The following is a 13325-nucleotide window of genomic DNA, read 5'->3' on the forward strand; positions in this document are numbered from 1 at the left end:
CTCTACAGGAAAGAAAGAGGACTGAAATTAGAGGAGATTAATGTGGGGGAGTGTACAAGTAGTGAGGATGTGCTTGCAGTCAGAGTGGAATGCATGGATGATTGTGGCAGACCAGAGAAGGTGGTACTGGTGGTAGCGTACACGACTGTCATGGGTGAAAGAGCAGAGAGGGAGAACAGGAGGAAGTATGACATACTTAAGAAAGTTGTGAGAGAGCATGGAGAGGAGAGAGTGCTAGTTATGGGTGACATGAATGCACATGTGGGAATACTAGGGGAACAGGTGAATAGGAATGGTGAAATGCTTGGGGAGTTTGTTGATGAACTGGGGCTGGAAAATCTGAATGTTACTTTGGCTGAGGGGTGTGTGACTTGGAGTGCAAGACAGCAGGAATTGGCAATTGACTATGTGTTGGTGAATGGAAGAATGTGTGAAATTGTGTCGCATGTGTGAATAGATGAGGATGGTTTGATTGATATTGTGTCTGATCACAACATGATAGCTGTGGAGTGCTTGATGCAGGGTGGGAATGAAGTGAAAATGGCAAGTAAGAAAAAGAAGCGGAGACTGAGAGATGTAGGGTGGGAGAACTTGCCAAGTATGTATGTGGACACAAGAGCTAGATACAGACCAGGAGACATAGAAACAGACTGGGTGAAGAGTGAGAGAGGAGTTAGGCAAGGCTGTATATTGTCATCAACCCTTTTTAGCCTGTATACAGAGGAGTTAGCAGCGTATACAGAGGAGTTAGCAGCTAGAATGAGAAGAATGAATGTAGGGGTAAGTGTGGGGAATGATAAAGTATGTGTGCTTCTTTATGCAGATGATGTAGTTGTTATGAGTGAATCAGTAGATGAGCTTCAAAGTTTGCTGGATATTGTGGATGGGTATGGAAAAGACTTTGGAGTAAGGTTTAGCAGTGAAAAAAGCAAGGTAATGATTGTGAATAGGTCAGAGGATGAATAAGTTGAAATAGGTGCAAGAATAAAAGTACTTAGGGATGTGGATGAGTCCTAGTGGGTGTGGAAAGGCAAAGAATGAAAAGATAAGTATGGTAAACCAGTGGTTAGGTCGATTGGGGAGTGCAGCATGGATGAGAGCAAGTAAGTATGATGTGTTGAGAGAAGTGTGGAAGAGTGTGGCTGTGCCATGTATAATGTATGGTATGGATGTGATTGCATGGAATGAAAGTGAAATTGATAAGTTGGAAGTGGGCCAGAATAGAGTAGCAAGGATGGCACTAAGTGCACTGAGGTACACAGCAGCTGAAGCCTTGAGAGGTGATATGGGATGGAGCACCTTTAGGGGAAGACTCACAAAAGCTACACTTAGGTACAAGATTAGGCTTGAGAGAATGAATGATGCAAGAATAGTAAGGAAGGTGTACCTGTGGAATGAAAGTGGAAGCAAATGGAGGAAGAGGTGCATGAGAATGACAGACAGGAGTGGATTACAAGTTGTGTGGGCGATAAGGATGGCTGGGAGGAATCAAAATGAGCGTGAATGGGTGGTAACAAGAGAAGGCAGAGTGGGAGCTGAATGGGATGTGAGAAAATGGAAGAATGAGATAGACAAAGAAGTGAAATGTGTGGGACTGAATGAATGGAAGAATGAGATGGAAAGAAAGAAGACCTTGGAATGGTACAAAGAGAAAGGGGCCCCTAGGTATGAAAGGTGGTATGGTGGAACCCTAGGTGGTGATCTTCTCTTCTGAGCGAGGGCACAGTGTATGGATGTGAACGCAAGGAGTTACAGATGGTCTGAGTCCCACAGCAAAGTGTGCCAGATGTGTGACAAGGGAGAAGATGAGACGGTGGAACATGTGGTGCTGGAATGTGTGAAGTATGCCAGAGACAGGAATGAGATGTTGCAAGTGATACTGACTGAGTTAGGGCAAGACTGGAATGAAAGAGTGGAGAAGACAGGAAAGGAGTGGATGGTGTTGTTGCTGGGACTGTGTAAAGAGGTGAATGAAAGAATAATTGAGGTGGTGAAAGAGTTTCTGGAGAGAATGTGGCATGCCAGATGTAGGAACAATCAATGTAGAGGATGCTGTTCATTTCTCTTTTTTTTCCCTTCTACAGGGGTTGCCGATCCAAAGGCCTGGTTTAGGAGTGATCCTGAGCCACCTGTACTATCAAGATCAAGATGATTTGTTGACAAATGCCTGTAGTGTGAGATTACCCAGTGTTTTGTGTTTTGGCTGCTTCTTGCTTGTGATTGTTTCAACATCTGGATCAGTTGTGGGAGCTAGCAAGGCCTGGGATTGCTCTGGGGCCAGCTGGTTTAGCTTGAAGGTCAACTGCTCCACAAAAGTGAGTATGGTGAGGATAGCAGACTGCTCCAGGTGGGCCTTGAGGTGGGTCACTTCTACGCATAGCAGCTGTTTTGTGGAAGCGTGCTTGGTCTGGAAATCTGGACTCTTTCGGTTAACCTGAAAAGAGACATGAACAGTAATGTCACCGTTTATACTGAAAACAGAACAATTAAACTACAATTTGACACTGTATGGAGAATAACTACAAAAACAACAATTAAACTACAATTTGACACTGTATGGGGAATAATTGCATATACCTGAAAATATGATAATAGAGGATCTTTTTTCCTACAAGGTTCAAGTACCTGCATGTGGTTAAATCAGATGATGAACAACTAATACCACCTTATGCCAACACACCTCAACTTACCCTCTTTACACCTTGGTGTCTATTATCATGGGTTCTTCCCTGTGGTGCATTTAATTATCACAGTAATCACCACCATCACCAGATTTTACCTATTTCTGCCCTAATTTCATTATCGACAAAACATTGAAATAGATACATACCACTAAGTACTTTCATAAAATATTTGGTAAAAAGACTGAATGATGGCAGGTAACCTTACCTGAATGAATTTGAGAGTCATCAAGGCCTGGTCTCCTCCCTCAGCAAGGGGTGTGCTCAGCAGTCTGTCATTTCCACTCTTCAAGTAGTGAAATAATCATTAGAATTGTAATGCAATTAGAATTGTAATGCAAAGAAATACTTCACAGTTATAATCCATAACACATAGCCATTTTAGAAAAAAAAATCTAACACAGTCACAAGTATGAGCTGGAAGCAGGAAAATTACATTAATAGCCATTGAATTTAAATGAATGATGGCCTAATAAAAAGGGGATCAAACTACAGCTTAAACTCCCCATTCAGTTTTCTCTATGAAGACTAAGATGCAGGATTAAAAGAAATTGGAGTATACAGGCAAAAGTTACATAATGAATTTTGTACCTCAACCAAGATGCCTCCCAAGATGATGGACACTGAGAGATCAAAGGTGCGGTGGGTGAGGTCAATGCTGGCTGACAAGGCAGCTCCTCTCATCAAGGACTGGTAACCTGCTCCATGCTTCTTCTTCAGATCAAGACTGATTTCTGAAATTATATATGAAGTACCAGACAACAGGAGGAAAGGATGAATCATGCAAATAAATATAGAACGAGTGAAAGAAACTGTGCTTGGCTACTAAGTATATGAAGTAAGTTTGATTATGAAAGGTTCAGTGAGAATATCAGAGCTTAACTTGATGAAGGAAAACAAGTCTTGAAGTTTGAGATGCTACAATTTAAACTGAGCCCCCCAAAAGGAAAAAGAGATGAGCTCCAACACACCATCAATAGTGAAGCAAAGTTCCAAATTAGTGAACTGTGGTGTGTCCTTCTGCTCCTTTCCTGAGCTAAGCTTGGTCTGCTCCAGACGCACCAGAGCAACATCCTCATTGGCAACACTCTGGCTCAGGTCGTCACTCTGTCGATAGTAGTTCAATCATCACCAGTCCTCCATATCATTAACTTCATTACCTTACTTGTTTAGGAGAAGGCCATATGTATAAAAGCAAACTTTCAGCTTAATGCTTCAAAAGATACAAGACTAACATAACTACCATTTTTTTTTTTTTTTTTTTTTTTGGTACCTGACATGATATTAACATGTGATGATTTACCTGATCAAAGTCTGTGATTTCCTCTGGTTCAGTGCCTCCTTCTCCTTTAGGAATGCTGTGAATTATGTAGGCCAGTTGCAGCAGCCTTTCATCTGGAATTTAAACATGATTTTGCTGATATTATGTGTGTCTATCACCATTATCTTCAATCCATTGCCAAACACACGGACTCAAGTTACTATAATAGTAAGGAAAGAGGATACAGTGCTGTGAATTTTATCCACCAAATGATGCAATGGTGAGACATCCAAAACTTTAATGATTATCCAACAATCTTAATCTAATCCAACAATCTAATATCTAAAATATTTCTCATAAAAGAATCAATTCAATACAGCATCAATATATATCAATATACAGCATCAATATAGTATCTAGATGACTCACCAGCAATGGACAAAACCACACTGGGCAGAGAAATGTTTATTTTGACCTTGGCCAGATTTGGGTCATTGGTCAGGAGACACTTGAGCAAGTCCACATGCAGGGTGGTGGGCTCCAACAGGTGAAGCGGAGAGGCCTTGCCACTGCTCAGGGTGGACTTCCAATCCTCTGCAGTGAGGGACACAAGGGCCTGCAATGACAATGACAATGTTTACAGTGCTGCTGCTGCTAAGTCTCTGTGTCTTCACCTGACTTTAGTAAAAAAAATAAAATAAATAAAATAAATAAAATAAAAAAATAAAATAAAATAAATAAATAAATAAATAAATAAACAAATAAAAATAGAGGAAAAAATGCAGTACAATTTGGGATACACTAATATCTTGGTACTATGGACCTCACTTTAATGGATTTCAGAAGCAGCGGACAAAATCTGGAGCAGCTGACTCAATTTGAAAGTCCCGCACACTACGGATGGAGTTGTGGCAATACTGAATATGAGCCACTTGTTGCAGGCTGTCAGTTTGTTTATATCAATGTAATAACATGTGTAGCTCATTGTTCATGGTTTTTTGCCCTATTTATGTGCTATATTTAAATTATCATAATTTTCTATAACCATACAGTCTGGAGGGAAGGTGGAAAAGACAGCCAGCAAGTGACCTTGATACAATCAATGTTCTCTCTCTCTTTCTGTGTGTGTGTGTGTGTGTGTGTGTGTGTGTGTGTGTGTGTGTGTGTGTGTGTGTGTGTGTGTGTGTGTGTAACTTACTTGAGAGAGAGAGAGAGAGAGAGAGAGAGAGAGAGAGAGAGAGAGAGAGAGAGAGAGAGAGAGAGAGAGAGAGAGAGAGAGAGAGAGAGAGAGAGAGAGAGAGAGAGAGAGAGAGAGAGAGAGAGAGAGAGAGAGAGAGAGAGAGAGAGAGAGAGAGCACTGCACCAATGGCCACTGTCAAGGTCACCCACTGGCTGTCATACAGCCACAATTTATCTCTCTCTCTCTCCCCTATATATTCATTATACTGTACAAGTATTTATTCCTCTGTTTTTTGTAATGTAATCGTTGATATTAGCCACTATTAATATAACCTAACGCTTACTGTTGGCACCTACAGACAATCAGCTTCATTGGACTTACATTCCCCCATTTTAGTGTGTAGTACCGAGGTATGACCATATAAGACAGCACTGTAATGTGGATTTGAATTGTTTTGACTTTATATTATGATTTTGGGGGTTAAACATAGTAAAATAGGAATCTGTTTTGAGAAAATGCACTGAAACGTATTCCTGTCAAAAAGAGAAGATGAATCCTTCCAGCTTGCAATGTTGTATAGGGACAAAGTCCATATACTGGAGAGAGAGAGAGAGAGAGAGAGAGAGAGAGAGAGAGAGAGAGAGAGAGAGAGAGAGAGAGAGAGAGAGAGAGAGAGAGAGAGAGTTGAAGAATGTGAGTTTTCCTAATCAAAAGGAACATGATATACAGGAGAAGATTATGGCCGACAGCCCAGCACATGTAGGCAGCGCAAGGCAAGCATTTATTTGTGTTTAGGAAAATTGATCGTACCGCACACTGCCTATCCATAATTGTACATCATCTCCGTTCATCCTTTTTCATGAAAATGTACAAAAGCACCTGGTGGGAATTTCATTTTAGGTGCTTGAAGATGGAGAAGGTATTTCATTCATTGTACTGGTATATCACTGTCTCAGTTGTCTGGTGCTCACTGACCCAAACTTCACCACAGATGATTTGGTAGTTTGGGTGTTATCTTATACCACCATTAACAGCTAAAACTATTAAAATTCAAACTGAAATTTGGTGGTCATCTTATTTGAAAGTCATCTTATCTGCTGAGATATACAATAACAATTTATAGAAATAAGTTTATCATTTTTTATCTTCCCAATTCCACCTACTCAAGTAATAATAGATCTGCATGTTTTATGAAGTTATGCATGGGAATGAATGATAAAAGGGGAGGATTTAAGTTGAACAATAATTTACTCTATGATGCTGTAAATTATCATTATTAGCTTAATACAAAAAATTAAGACAAGTGACTTCAGTAAAATGACCTTGCATCAATCAGCATTGTGCAGTCAAATGAGCAAAACTAATTTAACAAAACATGACACTAATTCTAAGCAACCACAATACATGAGAGGCCACAAATGCAGTACCTGAATGTCTGTAAGTTCTATTATAAAGTGGTCATATGAAGATGACCTGACGATATCCATGACCTCCTCCTGGGAATGTCCTCTCGACACCAGCTCGGTGAGGGCTGGGGAGTCCTTGGCCCTTGGCTTACTCTTCATCTGCCACACTACCAAGGGTCACCACCACAGCTGAACAGTTCCTAAAGGTGGATAAAAAGTATATTTAAAAAAATCTCTCTCTACAATTAATCTCCACATTTACAAAAGTTACAATTTTTGTACATGGAATGTGATAACTTGGAAAAGCAAAGCATAAAAATACAATCCCTGGAGGAGTCATTAAGAAAAAGATCAAAATAAAATCAAGTATAAGCTGAGGAGCATTTGCTATAGCTGTGTGAGGCATCAGCATTTATCCATCTGTGGTGAATGATATTTCTTACCCAGGACCCAAGGCCACTGCAACATCTGTGTTTTCAAAATTACCTTCCCAGGATTTTCCCACATATCTATTTACTGATAAATTTGAAGGGGGGATGAACATTTGAGGAAGCTGTCCCCTGACTACCCCAAACTGGATTTGAATCAAGGTATGTGGATTCACAACCAGGCATGCTAACAACTTCACCACAAAGACACAACTCAAAATGAATGAGTTTAATAATGATAATTTGGAGAAAAAATTTGTACTTACTCAGAGTATGACCCATTTTCAGGAACAATGATGTGGGAAGCAGCAAAGGAAACATTAAGGTCAAGTATGCTGTGGTTGTCAATGGCTGCCTGGAGTCCTGTCACACTCCTCTCCTTCACCACTTCCAGCTGGCTGAGTGCTGCTGCCTGGAGCCTGAAAGCAATCATAAGTTTGGTTCTCTCTTTTATGAGCAGCACATTTAATTTTGCCTTCCTTAAATAGGACAGCATAAAGCATAATTACTGTGGTGCACTACACTCAGAGAGAGAGAGAGAGAGAGAGAGAGAGAGAGAGAGAGAGAGAGAGAGAGAGAGAGAGAGAGAGAGAGAGAGAGAGAGAGAGAGAGAGAGAGAGAGAGAGAGAGAGAGAGAGAGAGAGGAGAGAGAGAGAGAGAGAGAGAGAGAGAGAGAGAGGAGAGAGAGAGAGAGAGAGAGAGAGCATCTATTTATACAGTTTAGGCAGATTAAATTTTTATGCCTGCTAAATGCAGAAAATGTTCAAATCAACACATCAATGCTGCAGTAGTTAAGTACTACATTATAAAGAAAAAAATTATAAAATCTGAAGTTTGTGTGCAAGAACAAATGGATATTCCTCTACCATGAACATAAGGAGTTTCAAATACAAGCAAACAATTATGCAGGTATACAGACAATTCATCATGTTCGTTAATACCATGAATAATTTACTTACTGTTGAAGAGACACATCTTTTGGTGGAGCGAAGACATCGCTGATCTGGATGATAGTCTGGGCATGGTACATGATCTGCAGAGGCTGTGCTGTTACTGTCACACGCTGGTCACACTTCTGATCCAGTGGGTTGGTCTCAAACATGACGGCAAGCAGAGGAGCACCACTTGTTGCAATCTCAGATGACACCAATCTCGGCACAGATCCCTCTAAAGCGTAGCCTTCCACAATGAAGCTCTGCACACTTGCCACAACTCTGAGACAAACATAAAATTTATATTGTAAGAATAAATAAGTACAAGTTTCACCACATGAAACTCATTAAACATAGAGAAAAATAGTTATGATAAAATTGAGGACCAAGAAAATTTAGGGATGAATATGAAACACAGGCATTTTGGGACATTACCAAAGTGATTACCAAAGTTTCTACTCAATTTCCCTAATCTCCTGTAAATCTTTCCTGCATCTTATCAATCAACAGATACTGATAAATCTTACCCAAATAACCATAATCATAACAAGGTGCTTCATGTTACCAACAACACCTTGTGCAACTGACATAGTAGTGGTCTTCAACACTCCTCACCTGAGAGCATTGGCACCTGATCTGTTCTCTACAACTGAAATGACTTCATCCAACTTCAATTGCATGACACATGCTCCACCTGTGTCTTCATCAGTGATGGTGACAGTCAAATGCTTCAGAAGGAATTTCAGAAGAATGTCGACAAATTTCTCAGGATAGCTGGGTGGTGGGCCACTCTCTGAATATCCTATGGCTTCATGGAGCTTCTGCTTCTCTTCATCAGACATTGCTGATTTAAGTTTCATTGCTAGGAAGTAGAGGAGAAGATTTAATACTGAAACAGTTTCCAATACCAGAACATGCATTCTATAATGTGCTATTTAAGTATATCACATATCTTATCTTGTATAATTTTCTTCTCCCTGTGATCCAGTCTGTTGCATGATCCATTTCAGGTCCTTATCTACACTTCAATCTTACCCAAGTTTCCTTCCTCCTTGTCCTTTGTGTCACTCTCTTCTCCACCTCCAAAGAACCAGCCACTAAACCATCCTCGCTTCTGCTTCTCCTGTTTGCGCAGGCGGCCTTCTCTCTGCACCTACCCAGTGAACAGAAATACTTTTCAAGTCCCACTTAGATTAATGTAATATTAAAATTAAAAAATTTAAATGTTCTAAAATAAAGGGCAAAACATCTTCAAGGTATTGTATCTATTTATCACTTTAAAGGAAGGTATATAACATATTCCTGTATCATAAAATGCCATCATAAAAATATAATTTTTCTGTCATCATGTGTGGTGCATTACAACTCTTTATCTGTTCCCTAACACACTGTTTTCCTCTCTTCTCTCACACAAAAGGCTTCCCTATGTACCTTGTTTCATTTTCAACATGATCTACTCCTAAATGCATCCTCCTTTTGCAAAACATATTCAAACAGTCATGGTGGTATCACAAAAAAAAAAAGTATGTTTGTCTGGTAATCTTAGATGGCAATGATAATGTCTATCTGCAAGATCCACTTATCTTATTCTAAGATTCTAGCTTGCACTTTCCTCACCTCCATTTCTGCTTGTCGTCTGATTAGAGTGATATTGATCACATCCAGAGCACGTTCACATCCTTCAATATCCTTGGACATGCCACCACTCAACTTGTTCTCCAGCTTTGCCTTGTAGGCAACCTTGTACTTCTGGCACTTGGCACGGTGCTCCTTCATGTGCTCCCAAGACCAGTTTTGGTGCACACGCCTGATGTTCTCCAGCTGGCAATTGTAAGCGTAATGCCACCTGGTTTTAGGATCATTATTAGATTAGTAAGAAAATACAAAAAAAATCCTCAAATTTTTTCTCAGTCAGGGAAACAAAAAATGAAAAGAGGACAGGATTCATGTTCTCAACTTTTAGAATATTCTATATTGTGACAGCACAAGAGACTTGCACCATTTTGGTGGGTGGAAATATGACCATTAATGCTTCACACGAGTAATATTACAATATATGCAAAGGAGATACTAACCAATCTTTTGCATTTCCAGTAACCTTGCTAACTTGAGGGCGGTATTTTCTATATTTGGAAGATAACTGGAGTCTGTCAAATGAGTCAAGAAGTGCCATGACCCCAGAATACTGTCGGCGTGAGAGCCCTGCCAAACAAAGGCAATTGTTACAGTCTGAGTAAAAACAACTGGTATCAGAGGTACAAAACTGGAGATACTTAAGCCACTTCAATCAATGCAAGATAGCAACACTTACCCACAGCAAGTTCATCCATAACAAAATCAAGGGAGGCAAAGGGGATTGAAAAGGTCTTTCCATTCTCATCTGGCTGCTCTGGCTTTGGGTTCAGCTGTAGCTTGGCTGCTGAGCAGATTGGCCCAATAACTGGAAGAATCAGATTCTTAGAAAATTAATAATACTAGAAAAAAGTATCAAGGTATGTTTATGAATATAACTGTCTCTTCTTAGAAAATTAATAATACTAGAAAAAAGTATCAATGTATGCTTATAAATATAACTGTCTAAATATATATAATTCAATTAAAAAAAATGGTTAAAATAAATAGATGTGTAAGTGATTCATATAAAATTTGTTCATTTGTTGATCTAAACATTCTGAAAGTTGCTGGAATAAAAAAACAGAAGAGAGTGTCCCTATTTCCTTGCTCAGCTCCTTTTAGTCACATTACAAGATAAGAATGGAACACAGTGGAAATAATCTTCCAACTTAATATGAAGAGTTATTGGAATTTTTATCCTTTACCTCCAGATCACTTCCAAGTGTTTTAGTGCAAAGACAAAACACACACTCAACAGCATACATATAACTTTTGGTTTTCTCCTTCATGAATACTTCTAATCCTATACTAACTGCACCTTACCACTTCACATGCATCCCTTAGATACTGATATACAAACCCATAACCTTCACTTACTGTAATTCATCCCCTGAGGTATATAGTCTTGTGAAGTTACTAGTTCTTTAAGGCACTTGATCATTCCACTTTTGTCATGGCCATTCTGTGCAATCAAGTTGGCATCTGCATTCCAGTAAATGCCAAGGCAATCAAGTGTGTTCAGCTGCAGTGAGAAATATCACTTTATCTTCTATGTAAGAACAACTACATAGCGTTGTTATACAAACACTAAAGTCATATTATTTGTTAAATAAATAGGTAATGATTAACAACTACTTTCTGCAGCACACATTTGCTGGTCATAATTCAACAAATTAAAAGCAAAAGACGACAATTAAATGAAAACATGATAAGTACTTTGAAGTGGAAGGTAAACTACAAGCAGATAGTCCAAAAAAAGATAAATAATAAAGTCTAGAGGAGGGAATAATGAAGGGGGACTGCTGAATATAGAGGTTGCTTGACTTGCCAACCCATGATCTAACTTAAAACATGCATGGAATCTGCTTTTTAAAATAATGATTACATTTCTCACCATATCTAAAAGGAAAGTTTACACAGCATATACAGTTCCCAATCCTGAACTCAATTTGTGCTGCAAGAGGACTGCTTTATGACCTACAATGAAAGGAGAGGGAAGGAAGGAGGGAGGAATTGAAGGAGAGAGAAAAGTGGACTTCCCTAACCTAATTTTTACTTTCTGCACTGAAAGAAGCACACCTGACTAAATGCTTGGAGCACATGCCAAATTACTTCAGCCTGCCTGCCATTTTAACAAACCAAGGTAATGCCACATGACCACACCACTGGGAATATTGGACATAACCAACCACACAAAAATATATATAAAAATTTCAAAACACATGAATAAACCTCACAAAAAAATATATGGCACATAAAAATTTATAAATACCTGAATAAACCTCACAAAATTACACATAAATATTTCAAAATGTTATTCTTTATCAATAACCTTCCTGCACACCAATACTTGCCTTGTACACCAGTTTACTTGTATCCAGGCGTGGAATCCAATCTGCTCCTGTGCTCTGAATGCTTAGATTGGACAGTGTGATGCCTGCAGCAAACTGGGAATTCTGACAGCTCAGGCCATCCTCATATCTGAAACAGAGATATTAACTAATCAAAATCTGACACAGCCCTTAGACTTTTTCCCCATATCCATAAACACTTTATGCTAACAACAAAAGAGATATTTGCTTTGGCCATCTTGGAAGATTTAGAATTCAACTCCATTTGGCAAAATAACCATATAAGCATCCCTGTATCTGAAATAGCAATTATCAACTGATCAAAATCTGACACATTCCTTAAACTTTTACCATATCCATATACATTTTACCCTAAAAACAACAAAGGTGTCTGATCTGGCCTATTTGAAAGATTTAGAATTCTTCTACATTTAACCAAATTATATACTCCAAATCATAACACAAAATATATATAGTACAGAAGTGAAGGCCCAGCCAAGACAAGACATGGAACAAGGTCATACAAAGTGGCTCCAGAGTTTTTGACCTGAATAAAGGCTGCTTTAAAACTTTAGATTAATAGGACTGACAGAAAGAAGGATGATATGCAGTGGGAGTTCACAATTCCTATATGTCACAAGGTAAATACAACTAGGTAATACACACACACACACACACACACACACATATTAAGTAGAATTCAAAGAGAGGAAAAGGAAAAGAACCTGTTGAATAAGTTACTAAAGAAAGTGATGGGTGAAGACGGACAGGTAGTAAAGCAACTAGAAGAGTTCTATAGAATTGGGAAATATGAAAAAGAAAAAAATGAGACCCATAAGAATAACACTTGCAACACAGGTACAAGCAGAAGAGGTAATTAATGAGTCTTGAAAGTTGTCTGGAGATGAAGAATATAAGAATGTATGGATAAACAGGGATATGGATGAGACTGAAAGATTGAAGCAAAAGGAGCTGGTAAAAGAGGCTAAAAAAAAAAAAAAATGAACAACGAACGGAGAAGGAGAAGAAGTTTTCTAAAGAGTAAGAGATATGAGAATAAAGAAATGGTACATCAAACAGTAAGTAAAGTATGTTATACTAATGTGAATAGATTAATGTCAACAAAAATGGAATTAAACGAGTTATTAAAAAGAACTACACCGGATGTTGCTGGCAAAATGTAAAAATGAATGGACAACTCCTGACACTGGTGATGATAAATATGATTTATGGATGAAAAATAGAAGTGACAAGGTAGGAGGAGGTAGAGTGATCATTCTGACTAAAAAGTGTGTTAAAATGGAGAGGGTAATAAAAAGCAAAGACAAGTCTGAAATTCTACAACTGATGATTATAAGTGCAAATGGAAGGATAATGAATTATGTAGGAGTGTATGTGCCACCTATGACTAATGCTTGGTGAAAAGAAGAGCATGAAGAGATGTTGGTAAATGTGTTGAAAGGTCTTGAAAA

At 38.7% G+C, this 13325-nt stretch overlaps 1 protein-coding gene across 1 annotated transcript in view; it reads right to left on the reverse strand.

The window, feature by feature from the left end:
* Positions 1-13325, reverse strand: part of LOC135101783 (intermembrane lipid transfer protein Vps13-like) — a 134332-nt gene that overhangs the window by 109648 nt on the left and 11359 nt on the right. Inside the window, exons 5-21 of the mRNA XM_064006077.1 lie at positions 11857-11983; positions 10880-11024; positions 10200-10328; positions 9964-10090; positions 9506-9734; positions 8924-9041; positions 8504-8750; positions 7916-8170; positions 7223-7375; positions 6972-6987; positions 6550-6687; positions 4372-4558; positions 3985-4076; positions 3653-3788; positions 3273-3415; positions 2890-2967; positions 2185-2434 (exon numbers count right to left, since the gene is read on the reverse strand). Of these exons, the coding sequence (XP_063862147.1) occupies positions 2185-2434; positions 2890-2967; positions 3273-3415; positions 3653-3788; positions 3985-4076; positions 4372-4558; positions 6550-6687; positions 6972-6987; positions 7223-7375; positions 7916-8170; positions 8504-8750; positions 8924-9041; positions 9506-9734; positions 9964-10090; positions 10200-10328; positions 10880-11024; positions 11857-11983 (2570 nt within the window). The remainder of the gene's footprint in view (positions 1-2184; positions 2435-2889; positions 2968-3272; positions 3416-3652; positions 3789-3984; positions 4077-4371; positions 4559-6549; positions 6688-6971; positions 6988-7222; positions 7376-7915; positions 8171-8503; positions 8751-8923; positions 9042-9505; positions 9735-9963; positions 10091-10199; positions 10329-10879; positions 11025-11856; positions 11984-13325) is intronic.

Source organism: Scylla paramamosain, chromosome 7 (assembly GCF_035594125.1).
Source record: "Scylla paramamosain isolate STU-SP2022 chromosome 7, ASM3559412v1, whole genome shotgun sequence".
NCBI lineage: Eukaryota > Metazoa > Arthropoda > Malacostraca > Decapoda > Portunidae > Scylla > Scylla paramamosain.